At 35.1% G+C, this 27943-nt stretch overlaps 1 protein-coding gene across 2 annotated transcripts in view; it reads left to right on the top strand.

Annotated features, from left to right (window-relative positions):
- Nucleotides 1-27943, top strand: part of RICTOR (RPTOR independent companion of MTOR complex 2) — a 75665-nt gene that overhangs the window by 23253 nt on the left and 24469 nt on the right. For both annotated transcript variants that reach the window (XM_063180775.1, XM_063180774.1), the window contains exons 4-22: nucleotides 3030-3094; nucleotides 5230-5361; nucleotides 6317-6380; nucleotides 10170-10296; nucleotides 11148-11317; nucleotides 11565-11632; nucleotides 12703-12770; nucleotides 13994-14076; nucleotides 14724-14811; nucleotides 15649-15739; nucleotides 15882-15948; nucleotides 16058-16138; nucleotides 17456-17556; nucleotides 19026-19188; nucleotides 19579-19680; nucleotides 22056-22102; nucleotides 24887-25022; nucleotides 25579-25778; nucleotides 26743-26869. In XM_063180775.1, coding sequence (XP_063036845.1) covers nucleotides 3030-3094; nucleotides 5230-5361; nucleotides 6317-6380; nucleotides 10170-10296; nucleotides 11148-11317; nucleotides 11565-11632; nucleotides 12703-12770; nucleotides 13994-14076; nucleotides 14724-14811; nucleotides 15649-15739; nucleotides 15882-15948; nucleotides 16058-16138; nucleotides 17456-17556; nucleotides 19026-19188; nucleotides 19579-19680; nucleotides 22056-22102; nucleotides 24887-25022; nucleotides 25579-25778; nucleotides 26743-26869 — 1980 coding nt within the window. The remainder of the gene's footprint in view (nucleotides 1-3029; nucleotides 3095-5229; nucleotides 5362-6316; nucleotides 6381-10169; nucleotides 10297-11147; nucleotides 11318-11564; nucleotides 11633-12702; nucleotides 12771-13993; nucleotides 14077-14723; nucleotides 14812-15648; nucleotides 15740-15881; nucleotides 15949-16057; nucleotides 16139-17455; nucleotides 17557-19025; nucleotides 19189-19578; nucleotides 19681-22055; nucleotides 22103-24886; nucleotides 25023-25578; nucleotides 25779-26742; nucleotides 26870-27943) is intronic.

Genomic DNA, 27943 nt, shown 5'->3' with positions numbered 1-27943 from the left:
TCAGCCATCTACAAATACCAGTGCATTTGGGCCAGAATCATTGATCTACTTAATGTTATTTGAAGGTGAAATGAGAAGAAAGCGATAACCTTTTTTAGTATATTTAAGGACAGGCATTTTTAACATAGCAAATACCTAAGGAATTGGAACCAGCTGAACAGAGTCTGTACTTTATAGCAGCTTCCATGACTATTTTTTCCCCCTTTCAAACTTACAGAAATCCAGCCTTACCAGCCAGTTTGTTTTTTCCTTTCCCTAGGTTAAATAAACCAAATGGCTCAGCCTTCATTGGTGGATTTTCTACCTGGCTTGTCCATTTTTCTGCTACACGTTTTCCACTTTGCTCTTAAAATATGGCGCACAAAATTTTGTTCTTGTGGTTTTGAGAGCAACCGGTAAAATGCAAAAAGTCTTTTAAACTGAATAAAGCAGTCCTATTAGTATTTCTAGAGATAAAATTTGTTTTCTTTTTTCTTTTAAATTAACATTCTGAATGTGAATTTCTGGACATATTCTGTTTCTCTGTTGACCTACTTTCTTTCTTGTGTCTGTTAATTTGTGGTACCCTGAAGGATATGATATGCTTTTCCTACTGTTTAGTTAAATCTGTTTACTGGGTTGGGGCACGCCTTTCAGGTCACTGAAACGTATTTGAATTCTGATCTTGCTGTCCAACATTTTAGGCCTTTTCTATATGGAACATATATAAATAACAAGGAAGGTTAATACATAAGAACTGGTGTCCCATTAAAGGGAGAATAAACTAGTAGCTCTTCTCTTTTTTTGTGGGAGAAGTATTTCAGCTGCATGCACAGACACCATCAAACATTTCTATAATTATTGCTGTCAAATTCAGAAATTTATATCCAAACAGCAGTTAAACTTGATGAAAGTTTTAACTTGTCAGGTTACATGACTGTTGGAATTTCAAGATAAGGTCATGTTTTTTTCAACATCGGTGAAGATGTGTGCAGTGAGAGCACATACATAGTTGAAAACAGTTGGTATTGTGTAGCTAATAACCACTGTATATATTTGGTGAGAGTGACAACCAGACTAGAACTGGTTCAGTGAACTGATTGTTTTTTAGCAGTGCAGCAAGTTAGGTGGGTTCCTGGAAGAAATGTTTCAGTTTAATCTCAGGACCGCTCAAGATGCAAACCAATGGTAAATGTGTGATGGGAGACCAGCTTCACTAATGCACTAGTGCACACAATAGTAGCTTTCTAAAAAATGGGTTTTTCTTACATCAGAATTCTATGGGTTTTTTTAAAGTAGGAAAAATAGGCTGTTGAGGACAATCTGCTGTGTTAAGTTAGGATTTCTCATTTGTGTCTGGGGTGGAATGCTGGGGAGTGGTTTAGATGTATAAATGATTACCCTAAACAACTATTGATGTAATTGTCTGCAACTGAACAATGAACTGTTTTTACTCACTATCTTCTCACACTGTTTTGCTTACACTGTGCCAGCCAATTTTTACAGTTCATAAGATGTCAATAGAAATGCTAAAACAGCACTGGTGGCCTTAGGCAGTCCAACAACATGGCATAAAAATAGATTGATGTTAGGAAGTGACATACTGTCATAACCAGTTAGTGCATCAATTGTCTAGTTTTATTATCACTTAAACTGAAAAGGTGGTAAAAAAAGGTTATGTAAAAACTTTCCTTATGTTTGACAATTGTCTTTGGTTAAGAAAAATGCAAAATCCAAAATACTTCAATTAAGTTATTTGAGCCCAAACGTTGAGCTGATCCAGGCCAACTTAATAATCTCTCATTAACAGCCTTAAATTTCTGCATTATCACTATTTCTCTTGAAAGGCTATTTTGTAAGACATAATGTGACAACTGAATTAATTTCTTCTTGTTGGTTTACTTAAAAGAGGAGTTTCTGTCAATGTCATTTTTTCAGATGGAGGTGAACAGTAGAACTGAAGCATGGAACATACTAAATACTTTAACTTACAATAGCCTTGATTTGGCTGTTTCTTATTGTTAGCAGTAAATACACATAAAGAATGTGTCACAGGGTTTGATATATCACAGTATTTTCAGAGCAGAGGTAATAACTAGTTAGCACAAATACTTCCTGAATTCCTCACTAGGAGAAACTTAATGCTGCACTGACTTAAAACTGAACACATGCCTGTTTTGAAAACGGAGGACAAAGTGCAAAGCTATTGCAATCAGTATTAGTCACTTGAGTTTTTGGAAGTGCTTGGAAAAGTGCTTTGGGATTTGGACATGATAGTATTTTATAATTTTAGCCAGGGATAGTGAGATTGCTAGGAATTTCTTTGCTGTTCTTGAAAAGGACAGCATCAGCTCTTCTTACAGAAGAGATTGTTTTCCTTTCCTCAAGAGGCTAAAACATTGGCAACCTAGGTTGCTCCTTTTAAGCATGGTTTTGGACTTTAAAACTGTGCTTGTAAATCTTCTCTGTTCACAGTGACTACATATGGCTGAAGTGTCCAGTTTGTGACAGTTTACGGCTGTCTTTCTGTGTACATTAATTCAAACTTTGCTCTGATTTTTCAGAGATAAAAATTCTACAGGATGGGTGGCAGGCCAAGACCAAATGTCAGTTACAGAACACTTGTAATGCCTTCTGATTTTTTTGTACTTCTGTGCTATTGTGACAAAACATGACAGTAGAACATCTGTCAGTCTTTGTATCAAAACTCTTACCAGAGCCCCTGCAGATTTGCTTTGACTTTAGTCATTTTTGCTCTCTGCTCAAATTACCAGTTGTAATTTAAGCAGTAAAATTGACTGACCAGTACACAGCTTACACAAAGTGCAACCTTTTTTTGGTATGGAAATCCACAGGTGAGTCTCTGTGTCTGGTGTCTATAGGAGCACAATATGTACCGCAGAAATTCTCAGGGAAATCTGAAGCTGGTGTTCTCTCCCTTGCTACAAATTAAATTTCTCAGATTTTTTGAAAGCATTTCCCAAAATCTATAATTTTTCATGGTTATTTTTGGATACCTATAAATAATAGGTATTTTATCTTACTTTCAGCTTCTTTGTAATACTGGCCATGCTGAAGAAAAGTTGGGTTTTACCTATGACAGCATCATTATATGGTAAGTAGTAAAGAGCACTAGGCAATACTAGGGAACTTCAGTTGTTTTGATCCAATTAAATAAACTTCATTTGTACTTCTGAACTAGTATATTGTATTTATAGTATGTTTGAAGCTTCATAATGCAAGTATATAACCTGCAAATATTTTAATGAGTAAAGTCAGAAATATATTACTTACTATTTGCCAAACAGAGACAAACCCTCCAAGTTAGAAGTGTAGATTTCTTCATTATATTCCTGAGATGTAAAAGTACCTCTAAGTATTTCAGTAGTTGTAGAAAGCACTTGTAATCAAAATGCACATCTACAAAATTCAGAGCGTACTCTTGATAAAGAGTCAAGATTTAAAGATCAGTATTTTATGTTGTACTGGAGTGTATATGTCCATGAAGCTCTACTTGCCTTGCTACTGACATGTCCTGTGTATATTCTTTTAAGTGGAATTTCTGTCTATTTTTTGGCCATTTTGACTGTCAGATGTAACTACATGCTTATTTGCACGCAGAAATTTTTAAATTTGTCTTGAAGACCAGCACTAGTGACAAAAGCAAATATCTAATATTTAATGCATTTCTGTGTTCTTTCAATTTAGATCTCGCTTAAGCAGAAAAGGTTAGAAAAGCTAACTGCTCTTTGAGCAAAATATTGGGAAACTTTGTGTAATTGTTTTCTCAGCTAAAACTGATGTCTCTGTCTTTTTGACTATGTTTTCATTGCATACCTAAAGATAGCGACACATCTCTTTTTGGCAACTTTTGCTTTTGAGTGTTGAATCTCATGATAGTCTTTTCCTTTGTAGTGGTTTCACTGTGCCAGTTCATTAACTGGTCTGCAGCTTCCTCACAGGGGAAGAGGAGGAGGAGCCTCTGATCTGATCTTTCTGTTGACCAGTGAGAGGACCCAAGGGAATGGCCTGAAGTTGTGTTAGGGGAAGTTTAGGTCAGATATCATAAAAAGGTTCTTTACCCAGAGGGTGGTTGGGTAGCAGAACAGGCTCCCCAGGTAGCCTGGCAGAGTTCAAGAAGTGTTAGTTTGGACAACGCTCAGGCTCTCAGGCTCATAGTGTGATCCTTGGGATTGTCCTGTGCAGGGCCAGGAATTGTACTCAAAGATCTGTGGTATCAGGAATACACTCAGTATCAGTGCAGGCTGGGCTTGAACTGATTGAGAGCAGCCCTGCTGAGAAGGACTTGGGGGTCCTGCTGGATGAGAGGCTGAACATGAGTCAGCAGTCCCGTGTCCAGTTTTGCAAGTCCAGAAATCCAGCTCTGTCCTGCATCCAAAGCAATGTGGGTAGCATATTCATATTACAGGAAAGATGGTCTTGAAACAGGTCCCTATTTGGTGCTGAAAGTAATAATCAGTTCATCTTTTTTGCAAATGGTATGGCAGCCTACTTTGTCTAGGTATCACCTGGGAGTAGGCCCCTGTTACAGTGACTTACCCTGGCCAGGTATTCACCAAAAGACTCTGAAGATATTTTGCCTTGGAGTAGCTGATTACTATGTAGGACAACCCTAGAATAAGGGGAAAAAAAATCCCAAACCTTTTTAGAAGTAGTAATTCAGTCTCAGTGGATGAAGTACTTATGATCTTAGATGTCCAGTGAAAAATCCTCTTAGAAAATGTCATTGGGAGGTTGAGGATTCCCACCCCACCCTGCATGTTGATGAGGAAGAGGAATGAATATGTTGAGAGCCTTCAAAAGGACAGTGTGCTACCTCATGCTTTCTAATTCAATTTCTAGAGTTCTTCCATATCTCATTTCTTCTTAGCTACCTTATTCTGCCTCTTAATTTTCTTGGACTATTATTATGCTCAGCTGTTTTGTCAAATAACTTGTGTACAGGTTTTCATACTGTGTCATTTCAAGGATATATAAGCTGTTATTTGAGGGAAAAATCATTTGTGGCTTTTGAAGATTAATATATTGTCTACATCTGCTGACCAGGATGAGGGCTTGCCTTCTAGGTTGCACATGAGAAGACCTGAAAGTCAGAAAATTAGTTCAGAACATTTATTTTTAAAAATCCTACTTTTTGTCTTAAACGAGGGAGTTGTAGCTGCATGTCAGATGGTGAAGTCTTACCTGCTGCCTAATAGTTGTTTCTCCCTCTTGTTTTCTTCATTGTAGTCTGAGGTTAGCTCTACTAAATGAAGCAAAAGAGGTGCGAGCAGCAGGATTGCGAGCCCTCCGCTATCTCATTCGAGACTCCAGTATCCTCCAGAAGGTGCTAAAGTTGAAAGTGGATTATTTGATAGCCAGGTAATTTTTCTCTTTCTTCTTGTTGCAAGTTGTAAGGTTCTAAATCATTTTCCTTTTCATGGTTGATACAGGAGAGAAGTGTTTCCCTAGTCTTTTATGGTTTTATTGAGTAGTTTTAAAAAATCCTTTTTGCTTCAACAGAATATTTCATTAGACTAGCTAATCCAAATAAAATACTGTCCTAATATATGATACATTACAAGTATCCAAATAATTTCTACTTTTAGTCATAAATGCCATTAACTATTAATTAATATTAGTTAATATGGTTGAACTATTAATAATTTTCATGTCTTAAGTTTTTGTATGGTAATTGTTTGATTCTTTGGGTTATCACATTGCTGTAATAGTTGATGTCCAAGAATTCGTAGTCTAAATATAATCAATGACACAACAGAAAAATACCAAAGGGCAAACCAACAGTGAGATAATAATAGAATCAGCATGATGAATAGATGTAAATAATAGCATTTCTAGTGCTTCCTGTAACTAAATTTTTTATTTAATATGCTGGTGCAGATGTGTGTGAATTTCATTTCTGTTTATAAATATACACATGTAATTTTAGTACGCTGTTCAACTTTTCGGAGCAAAAGACTTTTCTGATTTCAAACTCTGAAAAACTCAAGGTGTGTTCATGTGAAACATTAAAAATATTTCATGTGGTCTCATTTGCAAATGACAAATGCAGCTGCCTTGGAAAATAGTTGTTGAAGCATTATGCTTTGCCATTTTATATTTGAGAACATTTTAGTGACTTAGTTGTAATGAAAATAGCAGAGAAAATATAAACCAAACCTAACTGATGTATCATAATGAGTGTATTTGCTGAAAAGTGTAGTTTTTAAACCATAAGTCAATTATTTTTCTTTTATACTCATGTGCATAAATATTAACATGAGGTGTTAACCGTTAAGGTGAAAGTTACAAAATGTGTTTTTTTAACTTACTTTAGGTGCATTGACATACAGCAGAGTAATGAAGTAGAAAGAACACAAGCACTTCGTTTAGTCAGAAAGGTAAAATCTCCTATGTATGGTTGTATCTGCTGTGCCACTCAATTGTGCTGACTCCTGGCTGTCTCCATCAACAGTGCTTTTTCACAGTCTCTAATACCTTGCTTTACCTTTATCATGTAATAAAGCTGATAATTTAAAAGACAGAAAAATGTAGTGAAGAGATTTGTTTTGGTTTTACAGTTCTACCATTCAGAATCTCAAGTGTGCTGGAAAAATCATGCTTACTGGACGAGGTTTGGGAAACACTTATCAAAGAGTGAATGCAAGAGCATAAAAACAATATTAAGTTTCAATGTTGAAATTATGACTACTTCATTGTATAGTTTGTTTAAGCATCTGTGAGTCAGAGATTGGGAGATTTTCTGCCATGCAAAGACCCGAGACAGTTGTCACTGAAGTGATCATTCAAGGAATGCTTATAGCCTTATGCTTTGTTGGTAGCAGTTGATGCTGTCCACAGGATTTTGTCTCAGATACTCAATGAAATGTGTTTAGTCTGTGATGGTTGCTGTACTGTGCACCCATGGATGTGAGATTTAAAAGTATGGTTGCTGCATTTTCAAGTTCATCCTAGAAAAATTGGCATATAGAGGTACCAAATGTCTTCAGGAAACATAATATCCTGCCTTTGTGCTGGACTTTGCCGTTCTTTATTGTTCTCATATTCTTGTAGAAACTACTGAAGTCTGGAGTAAAGCTTGAAGTAGTTGAAGAATGGTTCCCCAGGAGTACTGTCTATGTTAAATCTCTTTGTGTTTTAAATCTATCTAAATATATTTTCTGTATCACAGGAGATGCAATGTACTTGATTAACAATTGTGCCAAAAAAGAGAATTTTAAGTATTAAAGACATCTGCCTCCAAACCCAAACAAGACAAAAACAAACAAAAAAGCCCCAGTATGAAGGAGCAGGTCCTTAACGAAGTTGGACTTTTTATAATAAAAGTGTTTTGTGAAACTTCTTTGAAAGAAGAGCTTCGGTGTAGACTCATCAGAGGACAGAAGCACATCCATAATTGGTTTTTATTTGGGTCAGAAATTTGTCCTCATTATTTCTGGGCTTTTTTGAGCATTTTCTACTTGAGCAAAAACTTCTGTCTTGCATGAAAGAAGAGAGAGACAGCAAGAGAAACAAATTCATTAGCTTGAGCTGAAAAAAATGATGGTCAAAGAGAAGCATCAAAGAAAGCATACAGCTGACCCTTGGTGGTTTTTTTTTTCTGTCGTGGTGCAAGAATATTGGTGTGCACCAGGTGTGCATATCAAATGCACAGGCTGTGCAGCCACGCTTGTGGTTCCTTGATGCTGAGAAGTGTTGATGGAAAGCCTTTTCTAGCATCTTTTGCTACTTACCTCTAACATTGTTTTCTTAAAAGACAATGTCAGACCAACAAAAAGCCGCCCAGCCTGCTACCACTAAAGTTAGCAGCTTTCTCATGTGCTGTCTAGGCCGCAGCAGTTAAGCATGCATTGGCATAGAGCAGTCAGTACTCAAGAAATTCTCTCACAAGGAGTACTGTGCTTCCTGAATAGCATATTCTGCTATGTCTTTTCGTTACCCTGCTCTTGCCCTTCTTCTGCTTCTGTCTTCATCTCCCTCAGTGTATCAGATTTAGTGATTTGATGCCAGGATTCCTAAAAGATTAGGAATAGGACTATATAATATAAATGACTAAAAGCAAAGAATAGAGGGCACATAAAAGGAAAAAAAGCTAACAAACTTGTTTAGAAGATAATTAACTGTGAAACTGAATTGGGCTTTTCCAGTATCACAGAACTATTGTTTTCAATTTCAAGATGTGGCTCTTTAACCTCATCTTAGGTAGTAAAAATGTCCGTGAGAATTGCATACATTAAAATTAAAACCTTCTCTTTTCTTTCTTTTCATAGAGAAGAACAACAAAATATAAAGTAGTAATACTTCTTTATGAATTTAGAAAAGGCAATTGTAAACTTTGTTTTAAAAATATTAGGTTTAAATGGTGTATGTAGATTTAAAAAAATCTAACTTTTTAAACTTGATCTCGAATAGTTTTTGAAGGCTGAGTGCTCACTGCCTGTTTTGACCGTAATCATCTCTACATTTATGGGTAAAAGTCTTACAATTTAGTAATATCTTCAGCCATGAAAAGGATGTCATGAAGTTGCTTCCGGAAGCATTTTTATATCTGATAGAAGTCAGTAACACATTTCTTTTAAATTTTATGGTCTGGGTGTTTTCTTTTTAAAGCAGAAGTCAGGGTTAGATGCAATATGAGCCATGTTCTTTCTTCCTCTTTCCTAAAGGAGTCTTAAAAGACCAAATTCATACTCTCTATTACTTATTTCATTGTAGCTGCTTATAAGTAGCTTTCCTTTACCTGTCCTTGGTCTTTAGAACTGCATTTTAATACACAGAACAGATACAAAGTAAATGGGAAAAATTGTTTACTGATGTGTTTAGAATTGAGCATTACAAGAAGCCTTTCCTTCTCTTGTCTGCAAAGCAAAGAGGACAGTGAAGCAGAGCAGCTTATGTCCTCACAGGAAGTCCCATGTCAATATCAGTAGCAAAGAAGTTGCAGTTTCTAGAGTGGATTGGTGCACCTTATTCTGTTGCTTATTCTTTTTTCTTTTTCCCATGTAAAAGTGAAAGACTGTGTGGGTGGGAGAGAATTTCTTTTCTCTTTAAAGTCCTATCTTAAAACTTCCTGTTTCGTGGCATTAACATTATGTATAATAAGAAGCTTCTCAACAACATGTATTTAGAAGATAGATTTGTTAAAACTGTTCCAATATTTTGGTCGTAATTGTTGATCCCCTCTCATTTTAACATCTCTGCAAAAAAAGGTAAAAAACTAATCGTCTTTGCACAGATACCTACTACACCGCAAAGGGAGATGTGAAGTGGATATAGGACAAAATATTTGTGGAAGAATTATGAAGATAAGCCTGGTCTTGTTGAAAACAAAAAAGCAAAAGCTTTGGAAACTAGTCTTAATTTTTAGGTGCTTGGTGGATATTGAGTATTTTTTTATGTCTCATTTTTATTTATTAGTAGAAAAAAAAAGATGACATGGCTGAGTGGGCTATAAAACATTGCACTGTTCCCTTTTTAGGCAGTCACTCAAAAACCTGCTTCCTCCTTAGTAATACATCAGTTTAGTGATCTTCTTGTTCCAGCAGGATATTTTTCAGTTTTCACAAATTGAAAAAATGTGAACAGTTGCTCAGCCTTTGTAGTCAAAGGCTCACTTGGGGGACAGTGAAGAGTTGGTGTATTGGGTGTTCAGGAATGGTTTTCTTTAGCTTTAATACATCTTGCTCCTTAATCTGGTGTGAATTCTGAGTCTCTCAAACTAACAGCTGAGGCTTTCTGTAGTGCAGAATGTCCTTAATAGTCGATGAGTTTGTAGTTGACTGTGTCACTGGATAATGTTGTCAATATTTTGGCATACTGGACACATTGGATAATGTTGTCAAGATAATTCTGGGAAAAAAAATTCCTATGATGAAGGTAGTCCTAATTCTCACTGCAAAAGACATCTTTTAAATTCTTTCCTATTAAGATAAAATATAAAAGTAAAAAGCTGAAACACAAAGAGAATGGTAAAGTAAATTGACAAACAAATTGAAATTGAAAAAATTTCAAGAGCAAAATAAATAGTTGTGAAGATTCACCAGATGCAACCAAGTAATAGGCAGACTGGTCTGTCTAGCTGTATGAAGGTAATAGAATACTGGTGAATATGTAAGAGTATTTAGAGAAATGTAAAGAAACCACAAGGCTTTTTCTTTCCTGTTTGGCAGATGATCACTGTGAATGCTTCATTGTTCCCCAGTTCTATTACTAATTCTTTGATAGCAGTTGGAAATGATGGTCTTCAAGAAAGAGACAGAATGGTTCGAGCCTGTATAGCCATTATCTGTGAACTAGGTAAGATAAATTTTCTTAATTAGTGTTCAGTTTTGACATGGTTGTCATTCACAGTACTTGTTTAAAAAGGAATTAGATGTTAAGTGTTCCTATCAACAGTTTCATGGATTTTAGTTATTTGTGTGATATAAACCAAAATTACTTAAAAGCTATTTATGGCAAAGGTTTCAGATTTTCATCTTTTCCTTCAAGACCTGACAGTTTTGGTTTGCCTTAAAAACATTTCTCTACTGCAGTTGGAGTTTCTTAAAGTAATGGATTTGAAATAGGGAGATTTCCATACACAAGACGCTTACAAATTTAGAAGAGTTCAGCAAACTACAAAATATCCTCATTTTAAAAAAATTTTGAGATGGGTACTGTAGTAGTCAGGACAGTGCTTTATACTAACTCCCTAAACTTTCATTTGGCTGCTAATTTTTAAAGGTTTTCAAAATCAATCAGTGGGAAATAATTCAGTAATTTATTTACAGGATTAAAGTTTCTGTTTTAAAGAAATAAACAAAATGTTACTCTTATTTCAGTATAAATATTTTATCTATGTTGGTTCAGTGTAACGTGAAAACTCTTCATGGGAAAATCCAGAAACTGCTATATGGAAACTTGATTGGGAGTTAAGCTGGGAAATGGCCCAGTTGGAGACTGAGTGACCAGTATTTTTGTGGATGATAAATGAATCCAAAATCACCATTCATTACCAGTGTCAGCTGGTTCCATAAAAACCTCTACATGTGCCTCAGCACTGTTCAGGATAAATAAGATACTCATACTAGAAATGACGAGTTTGTCTTGTACCATGAAATGTTTTATCTTAGTTCATTGGCCAAAATTACCTGTTTTCCTTTATCTAGCTCTTCAGAATCCTGAGGTGGTGGCTCTTCGGGGTGGTTTAAGTACCATCTTGAAAAATGTGATTGACTGTCAGCTAAGCCGAATAAATGAGGCTCTGATAACTACAGTTTTGCACCTCATTAATCATCCAAAGACCCGACAGTATGTGCGAGCAGATGTAGAATTAGAGGTGAGTGCAGTTTTATTTGTTTAGTGACAGAAATTAAACACTTTATTACTCATTAAAATGTTTTACTTTTGTCTCAGATTTCCTGTGTGTTAGTGCACAGTGTCTAAAAGATAAAATGTTTTAGGATAAAAGCCTGAGACTTACAAAGCAGAAATAATACAACAGTTTGGAGTGGGACTGAGGAAAGGGCACTAGTGATTTAACTGTATTTTCATGTGAAAATAATGCGTGTCTTTCTTTTGTTTAGCGAATTTTAGCCCCTTACACAGATTTTCACTACAGGCATAATCCAGACACAGCGGAAGGACAACTCAAGTAAGTGTTAGTGCTGCTACTTTTGCCATCAGTTATGTTTGTAGCATTTTAATTGAGCTGTACTTCTTCCAAATACCAAATTTCTAGAAGTTGAATTTTGTAGGCCAGAGTGCAGTTTTCTAAAATACTGTTAAGAATTTAAGATTTAAAAGGGTTTGTTTAGCCTAGAGAGGAGAAGGTTGAGGCACGCCCTCTGCTGAATGTCGGCCTTTTTACTACCTATGAGAATGCTTTCAAGATGATATAGGCAGGGCCCTTCATGGTGGTGTAAGGTGGGAGGACAGGAAGCAACAGAGACAAATTGAAGCAAAAAAGATTTCAACTTGGTATTAGGGACAGTGGGGATGATTTTATATATGAGCCTGGTCAAGAGTTAGAATATGCTGTCCAGAGAGGTCCTGCTGCCTTGAGTGTCTAGCACCCAGCTGGATAAAGCCTTCAGTTTTTTTGCAGGTATTCCAAGCTGAATTACAGATGCTTGTATACGTCCTAAAGCTCTGGACACTGTAAAGGCATTTACTGAGTTCTTGCAGAGGGGTTGAACTATGATGACCTTTAAAAGTGCCTTCCAACCCAAACCATTCTATGTTTCTATAATCTGGCCTAGTCTGATAACAGGTGACTTTTGTGCGGTGATTTGGACTAAAGAGAGATCTCCTGAGGGGGCTTACAACTTGAATTATTCAGTTTTGTTTTTTTAATTATGAAACAGGATTAGATGCTAAAGTCTGGGTAACTAAATAAGGTCCAAATCTTTTCATCTCTGCTGTAGACTTAGTGTCAGTGGAGGTGCAGAGTGATTCATATGACCCCTTGGGGTGTTTTTATGTTATCCTCCTGTGGAAATTCCCCTGGAAGAGGAAAAGTAACAATAATCAAAATTTCTAAACCTTTTCTCTGTGTATATACATTGTGTAAATACATATGTGCACATATATGCATACATAAAATACTTCTTTTACTCTGGATTTTGTCCCCTATCTCAGTTAACTACCTTTTAATAATAATACTGTAGTACTGTTTCTTTTGTAATTATTACCTGCATTGTGACATTATTGTTTCACCGGCAGAGAGGACAGAGAAGCGCGATTCCTGGCTAGTAAAATGGGAATAGTGGCTGCATTTCGATCATGGGCAGGTAAGATTTGTTTATTTGTTTGAAATGGGATGATTGGAAGTGTGATTTTATTTCTATTATAAATGGCACAGGATCTGTCTCATTTGATCTGTCTAATTTCTATCAGTACCTTCCTACAATGGTACTTAATATGTGTTTTGATACTGTAAAATTGGAGGATGCAGTGCATAGTTTTCTTAGAAGAGTTTTCTTCTCTTCTTCTTCCTGAGAAGGCAGAGCTTTTCCCCTTCTCTGTAAAATGCCTTATAAATTACATTTTGATGGTCATTCTTGAAATCTAAAGTGTTAAAGGATATTTAAAATAACATTCATATCATAAGAACTTGCATTTGAGATGGTTCTGCCACTGTAAATGAAGTCTTTTTGTCTGTGTTAATAGATAATGCCAAATATTTCACCTGCTTTTGCCATAGCTGAAGAGAAATTGGAAATGGACCTAGCAATTTTTCATGTAGAAGATATTTCTAAATCAAAAAAGGTTTTTTTTTTTTCATTTTACTTAATCCTTTCTCTGTGATATTACAATATGTGAGATGAAGGTACTGCCTCAGGGATTGCTTTTTTTTTCCAAGACACTGTCTTGCAGATTTCAATCAGTTAACATAAACATTCACCAAAATTTTGAGTGGAATTTTTCCAGGCTATACTTAAGCTGTTTTGTGACACTATTTGTGTTATTTTTTAAATTCTGACAATTATCGCTAAGCTTAATTTTAATATCTAGGTATCTTTCAAATGTTCTCACATGCTTGAAGAGAAGGCATGTGATGACTTTGAAACTTTTCAGAAAACAGTTTCTGATAGGTGTGTTACTGCATCTTCCTGGACTCAGGCACTTAGATCTAACAGCTGTTAGAATTCCCCTGAGACTAAAGGAAAAGGAATTAATTTGTTAGGTTAAGATACAGCTTTTGAATGAAATACCTTACAGTTCTCCTCAGATGATGAAAACCTTCAGGCTGAAGAGTTACTCATTAGAGACACTTTCATCTTTTTCTCATTTCTTCCATGCATATATTGTTTTCATAGGTAACTTTTGAGTACTGTTCACAATAGGAAGGACAAAAGTAGCACAATTTTTTAATGAGGAAATAAAGTTTTGTGATTAGTAATTTTTTTTTCATGTGTACTTATTTTCAAACTGAAAATCTAATTTAATAATTTGTCTATTGTCCTTTCTTTTGTTGATAAGGGAATATTGTTATACATTTAATGTTTTCTAGGTATTATCAGCCTGTGCAAACCTGGAAATTCTGGGATTCAGTCTCTCATTGGAGTACTCTGTATACCAAATATGGAAATCCGGGTAGGTGGTGAATATTTAGTACTGGTAATATGCTTACTGGAATATATTACAGAAATAATACTTAGTATTTTAATTAAGTTATTCTTAACTTCTAAACAATTAAGTGGTTTAAATAAATACAGACTCCAGTTATGAAACAAGAACTCCAGTTATGTTCTTGAGTTTATTTAACCCCCAAAGTTCAAGTCTGTAATTCTGTTATAAAATTCCTATGAAATTGGGAAGCACACTATGTACATGTGACAAAAAGAAGGAGAGAAAAATTCATAAATAACTTTTTACTCTGGTCACAAATCAAAGCATGTTTACAGTAGCTGCAGTCACAAGTTATAAGCATAATAATCAGAGTTGAATTTCAGGTTAAAAAAATGTTTCTTCACAAATTAAACTTAATAGAGAAAAGTTGATGGTTCCAGATGTAACTATTGTAAAAATCTGCAGTCCAAGGAGCCTGAACTACTATTGCATTCATAGTGCCAATAAGGGACAATTCAAAAGTAAAAAAAAACTCATTCTCTCTTCTTCAGTTTATTTCCATTTGTGAAAAAAACACTGCAACAAATGCACCAGTGTTACCACTCTAGAAATCTTAAGGGACAGTTTTGTAAATCTGTAAAATTCCTGTTGTGTTATGTTTTTTTTGGTAGCGAGGTCTGCTTGAAGTTCTCTACGATATATTTCGTCTTCCTCTCCCTGTTATTGCAGAAGAATTTATCGAGGCACTTCTCAGTGTAGGTAAGTATTTAAAACAATTCACATAAGAATTCTGTGTGTTAAACTCCTATACAAATTTAAAACCTTTGCTGTCTCCTATGTACTGTAAATTGCTTTGTTTTATCGCTGAATTTATTGGATGCTCTGAAGTCCTGTCTGAAATTCTTTATCACCTGTTAAGTGTTATAAGTTTGATGATAGATCGGCATAGTTAGGCATTAATGCAAAGACTGTGAGGTCAGCACTACAGATTAGACTTCTTTGAACTGTTAGGAGTATTATAATTTGTGGATGTGTTAGTGAATACTGCAGACAAGTTGTTAGTCAGTCTTTTCTGTATATTGTCTATCTGTTAGTTATCTCCATTGTCCTTAGACTGCTGCTTTTTTGAGGGCAAGTTCATGGTTTTTCGTGTCTTTGAATTTAACCAAGTTAGTATTTTACCTTTAGAATTACTCTTTTGTAAACCCAAGAGAAGTCTCTGCTTTTTTAAATTTATAAGTCAAAAAATTTGTTGCAAACTTTCTACTCCTATATATGGATGTACCTTGTAACATTTTAGATGCTAATGGTATTTTCTCTTAAACTTGTTTAATATGTTTATGAATTGGAAATATCACTGTTTTTGTTGACACTTAGATATAATCTTTGTCCTAGCTTTCGAGGTACCCTTGCTTTGTTCAGGACTGTGGACTAGATGACTTGTTAGAGATTCCCTCTGACAAAATTTTCTTTAATTTGAAACCACCTGAAATCATATTTGCGGGCAAGGGTTATTATTTACATACAGACTGCCATTGTAATAATACAGTAAAAGCCAAGTTTATAATTACCATTGTCCATATTTTCTTGTTCTAGATCCAGGCAGGTTTCAAGACTGCTGGAGGCTTTCTGATGGCTTTGTAGCTGCTGAGGCTAAAACTGTTTTACCCCATCGAGCCAGGTCAAGGTGAGGATTTAATGACTAACTTAGTCTAAGCCATTCCTCTTCTTTTGTTTTGTGGCAGTGTGGACAAAACGTTTCTTGTTTTCTTGCAGTAACAATAAGAAATGTACTTTCTAAACTGTTTTCCTACTTTTTTTCTCTTTAGGCCTGATCTCATGGATAATTACTTGGCTTTAGTGCTTTCTGCTTTTATTACCAATGGACTTCTGGAGGTAACTAATGACTTTCAGTTTTAATAGATGCTTGCTACATCTATTGCTTGCAAGAGTTCAGGCAAGATGTTATACATTAAATGTTGTAATGTTTTTTTGTTTTCTGAAGGGTCTGGTTGAAGTGATCACAAGTAGCGATGACCATGTATCTGTCAGAGCAACTATCCTCTTGGGAGAACTTCTGCACATGGTAAATACCATTCTATGTATCTACTTGTAAATAGATACTTGCTATTATAGCATTAATTTGTATTCCAAACTTGAAACATGTAGTTTTCATCTGACTAGTGGATTAATTTCACATTATAACTTCTGGCACTTCATGGATTAAAGCCAGTATAATTCAGTAGGAAGACTATTTGGAAAGTATGTAAACTGCTAGGGGCTCTGCTCCAAGGCTGTCCGTAGGTCTGACGCTCACTTTCTTGCCATAGCAGTAATTGTATTTTTAAGCTGGAACCCTCCGAACACTCCCATCAGTAACTGTGTTTGGGGAAAAGGACCATTGCTAATTTTTGCTTTTCTTATAATGATGGTCAATAGGCCTCTGACCAAGTGCGTTTAGCTTTCTGCCTCACAGGGGAAACAGATGAAAATTTATTCATACTCAGCTTGATGTGCTTTTGGTACTTTATGTTACTCATTCAGGCAACTCCATCTTGGTGGAGTGCTCATGCTGCAGGGAAACTTCAGCTTCATTCCACTTCTGTGGACCTAAGACAGCTCCTGCAGTATCTTCTCTCTCTGAAACTAATCTTGTACTGAGATGATGATACAGTTTTCATAAATACTCCAGTGCTACATTTTTTATAATATTATATCCTTTTTTGAATGGGCATGATTGTTATCTCACACTCGAGTATGCTATAAAGCACAGGTATTTTTTGATTTTCTGAGGGATGATCTGTTAATCAGATATGGCTACTGTTTCTCAAAAACTGAAAAAAATACTTACCTGTTTATTTAGTGTTTGGAAATGTAACTAATCTCTTTATCTTCATGTTCTTTAGTTTCTAAAAATATTTTAGTTTCTAATAATATTTTAATAAACTAGATGTTTATTAAAAGCATTTAAATGTCCAGTAACTTAGAATGTTATGTTAATAAATCAGGGGGTTTTGTGCGGTAATGCTTTAGTAGAAATCATCAGCTTTAATTGTATTTCTGATTTTAGGGTTTTTTAGTACTTTTATATACATGACATAAGCTCCTGCTTTGGAAGTTTTTGCATATTGCAACTTAAACTCCAGTGGAAACAATATGTATTATAAAACTCTGAAATTGTTTCAAGTTACTTGCTAGTGTAATTCAGGTTGATTTGTTAGATCACAAATTCAAAATCATGTGGATAGTTATGCTCTGACATTAAGCAAAATGTAATTTTGTTGTCATAAATTTGTGAAAATCTTGTGAAAAGTGGTAGATTCTTGAAATGTTGATCCTAAAAAGATGTATGAAATCGTTCTAATAAGTTATTTTAACTGGTCTTTTGTTGGGTTTTTTACAGGCAAACACAATTCTTCCTCATTCTCATAGCCATCACTTGCACTGCTTACCAACACTGATGAATATGGCAGCATCCTTTGACATCATGAAAGAGAAAAGACAGTAAGAATTATATGTTACATTTGAAAGCAAAAAGTTCTGTCACAAAATGCTATCTTCTCTGAAACTTCCTAATGGAAGAAGTCAAATAATTATAAATTCACACGTCTTTAATATGTATTTCTTCAAATTTGTGTTCTTAGTTGGTTTTCTTTGTAGAAGATAAAATGAGTGTGTTGAGGTTTCTTTCACTTGTAAAAATGTATTTGTTAAGGATTCTTGCCATTTCTGATTTCTCTTGTCAGATCAGAATTCTGATACATAATATAATGTTCTGTCTTTCATTGTGTTGTCAGTGATAAATTACAGGATTTTTCTAAACTGCTAGTGTGAAATGATAAATCGTGCTTGTAGCGTACTTCCTAAAAGTGTAGTGCTCTTCTGTTTTTAGTTTTGAAGGTTTCTTATATGTCAGTGGAAAACTACTATGCAATGACAGCATTAGTTTTTCAAAAAAGGCATATCTGGAATTTCAGGAGAGGATATTTCACATGGCCAAAGTGGTGGGGTGAAAAAAAGGACAAAGGGCAGAAGACAGATGCTTATACATTACCTGAATTGTAGTCCTTGTTGGTATTTCTGGACACAACTGATAGAGTAGTAAGAATTCCCATTTCTGTTGAAAGAAAGTGGTTTTTTAGAAGTAGTATTTTTTGTTTGAGGATTTTGTCATGGGTCAGCACTCTACACTTTTATAGTCTGAAAAATTGTAATCTTTGTGTTACAGACTAAATTTAAATAAGTGACCAAATCCAAAGGTATTTGTTTGAAAATAAAATAAAAGCACTTTCCTACACTATGACAGTTTTTGTTTATGGGGAAGAAAGATTGGCTTGACTCCTCTTTTTAAGACTTCCTTATTTTGATTTGCTCAGTAGGTGGGGTTTTTTCTGCTACCATTCTTTTGTAATTAACTGGTTTTACCCATGTCAGCTGTCATTCAAATTACTCCCTATCTTTTCCCAGAAAGCAGAAACATGCTGTTGCTGAACTGTTTAGATATAAGAGCAGGGAGTGTACTCTTGATAGTCCTGCCACCCTTGCAGAGAGGCGGGATCGGGATGAGAGTGGATGAGAGACACTTTGTTACTCTAAGTTGAAGCAAGTGCTCTCAACTACCAACTTCGCCGCAGAACGTTGATCTACTGTGATATCTCACAATGGAAATCAACTTTAAACATTTCAGTATCCTCTCTGAGGTGTAACAGACACCAATAATTGCAGAGCAGAAGAAAAGTTATCAGTAAGGATAATACTTCAGTGCTAGAAACTCCAAAAGATATTTTTCTGTATAATTTTGATATGAAACTGACTCTTGTGGTTGTATAAAAATGTGTCTCAAGAGAATAATTTTCTTTATCTTAGAATTGTTGGTCAGCTCTTTCTTGAACTGTTTACTCAGAAGGTGGTGGTCCTCTTTAGTCTGATAACAATTGCCAAATACTAATTATGGTATTTCTTTTTTCTAACAGGCGGGCTAGTGCAGCACTCAACTGCTTAAAACGTTTTCATGAGATGAAGAAAAGAGGCCCTAAACCTTACAGCCTCCACTTAGATCATATTATTCAGAAAGCCATCTCAACACACCAGAAAAGGGATCAGTACCGTGTGCAGAAAGACATCTTTATTTTAAAGGTATTACAATAATTCATTTTTCAAACCTGAATTTGACCCTCTGTTGTGGAGACTTGTGTCTCCTACCCCTCAAGCTTTACTCAGTGTAATTCAGAATAATTTGTGTGATTCTATGTAGTATTTTTATCTCATTTGTCTTGCAGACATTTGTGGATACTAAATTGCATTTCTGTAAATTAAGGAATGGAATTCCAGTAACTTTTAATGGTTTTTGCAACCAGTTGTGATCCTTAATGCAGTACTTTTAGATCCTTAATGCAGTACTATAACCATAAAATTTACTGTGAAACACAGCACTTTAATGATTTTTGCATGAGCAGTAGGTAGTTCATGTGGCAAGACTGAAAAAGATGATGCAGAGAAACCTGTTGTTTCATGTCTGTATTCCAGGATACTGAAGAAGCACTCATCATGAATCTTCGAGACAGCCAAGTTCTCAATCACAAAGAGAACCTCGACTGGAATTGGAATTTAATAGGGACCATACTGAAGGTGAGCTTACAAAGGCCATGATAATATGTTGGAGAAAAAGTCTTTTTTACTTCTGAGCTTTGGCTTTCTAATATTCATTCCAGAATACATCTAATAATTTGTTTTATTTCAGGAAATTAGAATCTCCTGGGTTTAGTCAGTGCTGCTGTAGTCTCTTTATATACAACCCTTAAACTACATTAAAAAATGATGATAGTTAAATTCACAGTGTCCTAAGAAGCATGTATTAAATGTTTTATGTCTTTATTTGTATAGAAATCAACTTTATAGAATTAGGTATATTTTATTTAAAGCTGCTAATACTTCAGACTGCAGAGGGGTACAGCTATGTTTAGATCCAGAGCAGATTTTTTTAAATTAATGTGAGCTGAAGGTTTTATTAAGAGGTGGGTTCTAGATCTAATTTCAGATGCTTAGACTGAACCATGTATGAAAACTTCATTAAATGTTTTGAACTAATGCAAATACTTCTATAGCATTGATTTCATTACAGAATTAATTTCTTTTTACAATATAAAGGAAATAACTAATGGGGTGATGGGCATTGTTTTAAATATATTTATATATCTTAAATATATTTAATGCACAGATTTTAAGATACTACCTCTTTTTGTAAGCGGAAAATATACTTTGCTTGACTAAGAAAACTTTCTAAATACTTAATATTTCAAACCAAAATTATTCCAAAATGTCATTCTGTGCATCAAAGCCATCCTTGAGCTGAATAGCATTCTCTTACTGTCTTCTTTGGTGTGTTGTAACAAAGATGGTGAAAGTACAAAAAAGGCTTAATGGTGACAGTCATAATCAAGACTATGTTGTTTTTTTGAGAAAAAGAAAAGAAACTAAATATTTCTGTGCCTTTTTTTCAGGGACCGATAAAGTTGAAAGAGCAAGAATCTGTCTGGTATAAAGACCTGAATATGTATATGACAGTAGCTTTGCTCCACCAGATTTCACTGTTTAAAGACTTTTTTACTGCCATTATACCATTTACTGGGTTACTATATAATTATTATTAGTCATAGATACTTATATCTTTGATTCCCTATTAAAGATATTACCAGAAAACTGTTTTTTTCAGAATCTCACTGTTAGTATGTGTAGTATTTTAACAGTGGAAGCTTTATGTAGTTGACCTCTGTGTTTTGGGTTTTTTTTTAAACTGAAATTTATGTCAATCAGCGAGTTTCCCTGCCATCTCAGACCTCCCCAGCAATGTATTTTCTAGTGTCATGTCAAAAAGTTCCTAATGTCTGAAAACTGGGGACTCCTTTCTGAATGAGAAGTGTGTGTGTTTTCTGGCTTACTTCTAACCATTTCTGTTCCTGTGTAACACCAGCATAAACTGAGATAATGTTACCAGAGCGGTTGTCTTTAGTCCCCTAATGAGCAGGATCCAGATTCCAGTGTCTGAAATTTGTTACCTCATTTGGCTGCTCACCTCCCCCTTGTCTGTTGCAGCCTTGTGTCTGTGGAGCATCAGCTCTCTAACCACCTCATTGTGTGCAGTTCAGGTGGTGCCTTACTGCCTTTTTCACTTGCCCAGCTTGCTGTCTAAGCTGCTAAAAGAGCAGCAAAAGTGTCAGCCTCATCTGTATCTGGCGCTGTTACTTGGTGTAATCAATTTTACTAATCATTAACTAGTGCTGTGTGTGTCTTAATACTGGAATACCAACTGGAAATGTAGAACAGTGTCGCATAGATAAGAAAGAAGAATGTTTGATTCACTTTTTTGCCATTCCTGACAAGAAGATACTCACTAGTAGCAGCAGAAAGAAATCTAGAAACCATTCAGACAACAGATGGTTGTAAAAACAGAGGAAAATGTAATGGGAAGAATAGATCCTAAAGAGAATATTATTTCTCATGTGGTCCTTCTTAGTGTATCTTAGAAAGTATCAACAAGGGTGTTTAAATACCATTTTAATAAGCAGCATTTTTAAGTGATCTGTAACAGAGTAATGATTACTTTTAAGCCAATCTGATGAATATTCAAAACAGCAGCTAAAAATTATTTCCCTGTTATGCATATAAAATTTTTTGTTATTTGCAAGAAAGAAACTAAGCAAAATTGTTTATTTTTCATCAGCTTCTCATACTTTTTTTGTTTTCATTAGAACTGTGGTCTTGTACGTATAGTATGTGGCCAATATTCCCTGTCCTTCTTGAGAGAAAAATTGAACAATTCTTGAAGCAGGCAGCGTGGGCTTTTCAATAAAATCATGTCTTTTTTTTTAAGATATAACATTAGGTGCAAGAAAACTTTTCTGATTATTAAGTAAATACAACTGATATAAATAAGTGTATTTTAGTGACTAATCAAGGACTGATGTACAAGTTTCATATAATGCTATATTTGCTGTTTTTTCTAGTGGCCAAATATAAATCTAAGGAACTACAAAGATGAACAGCTGCATAGGTATGTAAAAATTATGTAGACTTCCTTTGAAGAAAGAAATTTGGAAAACCGGCCTTTAGTACTGCAGTAAAATATTCCCTAGATGTATCATGTTTCTAAACCTAATCTATAGATAAGAAGTTAAGGTGTAAATTTGGATAATTAAGTTGCAATATTTGCTTTAAATAAACAGGTGTTTAAGCTTCTTTTCTATGTACAGGTGCTTTATCTATTTAGTCCCATAGGAATCATACCACTTGTGTAAATACTATATTTAACTTTAAACCTTAGAAATGTTACTGCTTGATATATCAGTCAGAAGTGTTTTATGTCAGAGCTTGGAAAAATTTTACGGAGTTAAATCCATAGTTGTACGGGTTTTTAGCTACACCTTTCATCAATATCCAAGAGGAAATTATTTCTAGTTGTTGTTAATAGCAGGAGAAGCCTGTGTGATTTGGAAAAAAAAAAAAAGACCGAACAAACAAAAAGCCTCCAGTACAGCTCTGGTTCCTTTCATGTCTGTTGTCAGTAAGACATGTTTATTACTTCTGTGCCTGTGTGGTCATAGTGTTACTAATTAGTTCTTGGATGTGCCTTTTAGCATATGTTTCAGAAATAGATTACATTATTTTGAAGAATAGGTCAGTACTTGTGGGCATGAAAAGCTACTTCCTGAACTGGGGGAAAACCCAAAAGATGGAATATATGCTGAAAGGCTCTGTGGCTCTGCTTTAAGTTTTTACCAAAAAGTAATTGGGGTACTTTTATTATATATTTACAGCATAAACAGTAGCCCCATTGTTATCATAACCATGATTTAATTTTACATTTGCATTTTTTCTGGGTTTTCCTGAAATGTTAGTTGCCAGTCTGTACTTCAGGGTAAAGGATTATTTTCCAAATATGGTAGTTATAACATTGGTTCTCTAAAGCAGTGTTTGCAGTTCTGACTGCGACACCAGCACACACTCCTCAACCTCCCTATGTGGGACAGTGTTCCTGTTCCATGGTTTTGTGCTGCAGAATTGCTCAAGCATGGTTCAATGCCTCAGTGATTTAACTCCAAATAAATTAGGAAAATCTAGAATTGAATTGGTGTAAAGCTTCTATAGTTCGTTGATCATTTCTGCAGAATTGGGAGCTTAATGGCTTTAAAATGCTGTTTCTCCTGTTTAATTATAAGTAACTAAGCCCCAAATCTCTTTTGTTTCACTGCTGATGATAAAAAACAATCTGCCGCTTTGTTTTCCAAGTGTAAATTACATTTATTTCTCCTTCTATAAACTGATGTTTTTTTAATGTTAGTGTTGTTGTGATGATCTTACAGTTGTAAAAATGAAATTCCAGTATTTTTTTAAAGATTCCTTCAATTCAGAGAGATACATTTCATGCTGTGTATGTATACATACAGGATCACAGAGTCATGAAAAAGACCTCAAAGATCATTGAGTCCAGCTGCTAAAGTCACTGCTGAAGTTTCTAAGTGCCTTGTCTGTGTCCTTTAAATCCATCTGGAAATGGTGACCCCAACAATTCCCTGGGCAGTTCAAATGCCTGACCTCTCATTTAGTCCAGAAATTTTTCCTAATATCCAATCAAAACTTCTTTGGGGCAACCAAAGGCCTTTTTCTCTCTTTCTGTCACTTGTCACCTAGGAGGAGAGACCACGTCTGCCTGGGTACAGCCTCCTGTCATGGAGTTGTAAAGAGCACCAAGGTCTCCCCTGAGCCTCCTTTTCTCCAGGCTAAACAGCCCCAGCTCCCTCAGCTGCTCCTCACAGGACTTGTGCTCCAGACCCTGCCCCAGTTCTTTTGTCCTTCTCTGGACTTGTTCCAGCACCTCAATGTCCTTGCAGTAGTGAGGGGCCCAGGGGCACCAAAACTAAATGCATCCATGTTGATGAGCACACATACACGCTTAAATATACACATAGATACATATGTGTATAGATTTGTGTGTCAATATATATTTATTGCTAGTAACCCAGGATAAAATACATTTTATTTCACAAAACTTAATTAAAATGCTGATTTCCTTTGTAATTGGTCCTGTGTTTGGAGTTAGGCATAGTGGATTACTCTGCCTTTTTCAAATATGAAACAGTTCTGTAAGTTTTTTAATATCTGACATGTCTGCCTTCTGATGGAACATTCTATGTTATTTTAAAGCACAAATTTATATTTTGAAGAGTTTGTGAGAGGAGGATCTTTGCTGGAGACTTATTCCTGTGATGCCAAACTCAAGCTACATTGCTTACTGTATTTTTAAAAGTCTGAGAGTGTGTTAGCAGTGTGTTATGCTTCAGAAATGGTTAAGTCAGGTGTCTGGAAATAGTTTTGCTGAATAAATGAGGTTTTTTCCTCTCAGAACATGAAAATGTGTTTTACAGATCCAGTAGCAGTAACTATAATAGCTGAAGAAAGCTCAGGTCACAAGTTTCTTTTTTAAGCTGTTTGTTAGTCTAGCTAATACCATCTTTGAAACTTGACACAGGATAAATTACAGCAGAATAAATGATGAGAATGAGAAGGAAGATACAGCTTCTGAGAGCATATAGATTTTAAGTTCCTTTGCTTATAGTAGGCCATGGTATAGAAAACCCCTTGTAATGCACAGTAGGGCAGCATCTCTGAAATTGTGTCTGGTTAGAGTCACTACTGTTACCTGCTACTCTTTTGATAAATTTTTAAGACTTATTGCCAACAAACCAAGTACAACCTGTTTTTTCTAGCATCATTTTGTATTGTGAGACTGTCTCCTTGTCATACTGAAAAATAGCCAATTCTGTTTTACTTTCTATAGGTTTGTAAGGAGATTGCTGTATTTTTACAAGCCTAGCAGTAAACTCTATGCTAACCTGGATCTGGACTATGCCAAGGCGAAGCAGCTCACTGTTGTGGGTTGTCAATTTACTGAATTTCTTCTTGAATCAGAGGAGGTAAGATTTTTTCAGCTATAAGACTAGAAGTAGAATGAGTAGTCTTGTTGCATGCCACCTGCAACCTTAGTTTTTGGTAAAGACATCTGAGATTTTGGGTGTTAAATCTAAAATTATCAGTGTAATTAAGAAATACAGTGTGAAATATTGAGAAAGATGACCATGTTTATGTAGAAGTTTTATTAAATACAGCTTTGTTAAATACAACTTAGAGTTTGAAGGATTTTCTTTATTATTCATGGTGTGTATAACCTTCCTTTGTGAACTCCTCCTTTTGTGCTAAAAACTTTTATGCCTTGCGTCAGAGGAAAATGTCACTGAATAATACTTTGCCCTTTTCCGGGAAAGAGAGAATTAATCCTAAGATATCTCTATGCTTAGCTCCTTTTATTTGGCTTGAAACTTACTCTTTAGTCTGAATTGTTTTCCCGCCTGCATTTCTGTTTTTGTGTCTGTATTGTGTTTGTACATTTTAAGAAATTTAAAGTAGTGAGTTTCAGTAAAGAAGAAACACATTTCTATTACTAGCAGATGCTATTCCTCTTTATTTTGCTAGGATGGACAAAGTTACCTGGAGGAATTGGTTAAAGATATTGTACTTTGGCTCAACTCTTCATCGGGCATGAAGCCTGAACGTAGTCTTCAGAATAATGGGTTACTAAATACCCTTAGCCAGCACTACTTCCTGTTTTTTGGTACTTTATCTTGTCACCCTCATGGAGTGAAAATGCTTGAAAAATGTAATGTTTTTCAGTGGTGAGTACTTTTGTTTTGAGTTGTACTTGCTGTGTATTAGCTATGCAAATTCTAAACTGTGTGAGGGTTACCATCTGGAAAGCTGAAAGCTAAGGTTATTTTGGTTAAGTTACAAATAGAGGTCCCCATTTTTTTCCTGAAGTCTTCTAATCTGTCATTACTAAGCAGACAGAGGTGATAGTTTACTTTTTCCTGTCCACACCTGTGTGAAGGAGATGAGTATGAGGAAGAATTATAGGGTACTGAAAGACACAGTGTGGGGAAATAGAAAAATTAACAAAACTAAAACCACACAAACCGTGATAAAATGGAAGGTACCATACTGTTTGTGAATTGCTGATGTATGTTGCACTTAAAACTTCACTCCTGCATATTTGAGTGCAGTTTTGCAGCTCAAAATTTTGTTGAGGTACAGACAAACTTAGGTTCCTTAAATTGGCTGGTGACTAGTACTAGTTTATCAACATATAATAAACTTGAAGTTAAAATGCAAGTGTTTTAATGTACTCCTTTTTATCTTTTATTGTTGATTTTGTTGATTTTTAGAAAGCAAGCTTTTCACTGGCTTTAGAAAACGTAATATACAATAAAATCTAGACGATTAATAAGACTAGCTTAATGGCAAGCTTTATACACAATGTTTTAAAATGAAGAATTATTCACAGAGCTTCCTGAGCATTTGTTTTTATACTGATAATCACCAATTATGCTGACAAAATTTTTACAGGGCAGTTTTTAAAGATGTTGGTTTGAGGTTTTCCCCTTGCAATTCAGTGCATTATTTCATCCCTATTTGACTTCATAGTTATAACAATTTACCCAGTTTCATACAAGAACACACTTTGTATATCACATTTATAGTAATAAAAGTATAATTCAAAGTACTTAAGTTCAAATTATTGATGGTTCAAGTGGGTTCAAATACTAATTTTATTTTCTTACTCCTCCCCTTGCATGCCTCCAGTCTTCTTAATCTTTGTTCTTTGAAGAACCAAGATCACTTGTTAAAACTGACTGTTTCTAGTCTGGATTATAGCAGAGATGGATTGGCAAGAGTCATCCTTTCTAAAATCCTGACAGCAGCTACTGATGTAAGTTCAGCTCAACTTATAGTCCTTTGTTACTGCCCTCTACACATTTATTTTATTATTCAAGGTGTATGACTTTATTTTTAAGCTGTTATATATGAAAAGGTTTCTTAATTTTGTATTCAGAGAAATGAACATCCTACAAATGTAGCTTTTAAATGTGTTGTGAACATCGTACCCTGCATTGTATTTTTGCTCAAGAAATTAAGTCCTTAAAATAGAACCTTCTCTCACATCAGCTGGGGTCTAAAGTCTTGATATGTATAACTAAGTGCAATGTGGTTGTTTGGGAGAGTGGCATCTTAAATAAATTGTGAAGACATTGATATCACAATCAGAAATCTGTATTTCTAGCAGTACTAAGCAGGTTAGCCTTTTAGTAGACACTGTTCTGATAATGATTGAGGTTACTCTGTATTGGAACGAAGTAGATGCTATAGCTGCTGGAATAAGAGTTTGGTTCAAAAATTGGCATTGGGATGTGTTCTTCTGAATCAAAGAAGGTGGATAAGGATAAAAAAATACAATTACATGGGTTTGGGAGAGGAAACTCTTGACTTTCAAGGTAACGTTGTTAGACAAGCAATCGCTGATGTCAGGGAGATAGATGGCAAGAATTTGAAATCCAACTAGGAAAGAATGCTCATTACTTCAAATGAAGTTGTTTCTGTTCTCTGAACGGACAGAATATTTTCCTGAATAGATAAAAGAGAGGAGAATGTAGGTACTAGCTTTAAATGCCTCACTGTATTTTGGAAGAGGAGGACATACATTGAGAATATTTCTCTGACGCTGTCAAAGATGTGATGATTCTTATGGATAAAGAGTGGAATCTGAAAGTAATGAAGATACTTGAGGTTGAAGGAATGACTCATTGAAAGACAAAGCTCCCTACTATATTTTTTTACTTGCTTCTAAGTTCTCTTCAAAATACATAATAATACAATAATAAAATATGTAGGATTGGACATTTATTATGACCAATTTACTTGTAATCTTAGATTCAGTTTTCCCATTTGCTGAAATATAAATAGCTCTCTAAAAAACTGTAATTTTAATAGATAAGGTGTGCGTCAC

This window comes from Melospiza melodia, chromosome Z (genome assembly GCF_035770615.1).
Source record: "Melospiza melodia melodia isolate bMelMel2 chromosome Z, bMelMel2.pri, whole genome shotgun sequence".
In the NCBI taxonomy this organism is placed as follows: Eukaryota; Metazoa; Chordata; class Aves; order Passeriformes; family Passerellidae; genus Melospiza; species Melospiza melodia.
The sequence above is the reverse complement of the archived record's forward strand: the minus strand, read 5'-3'. Positions and strand labels throughout refer to the sequence as shown.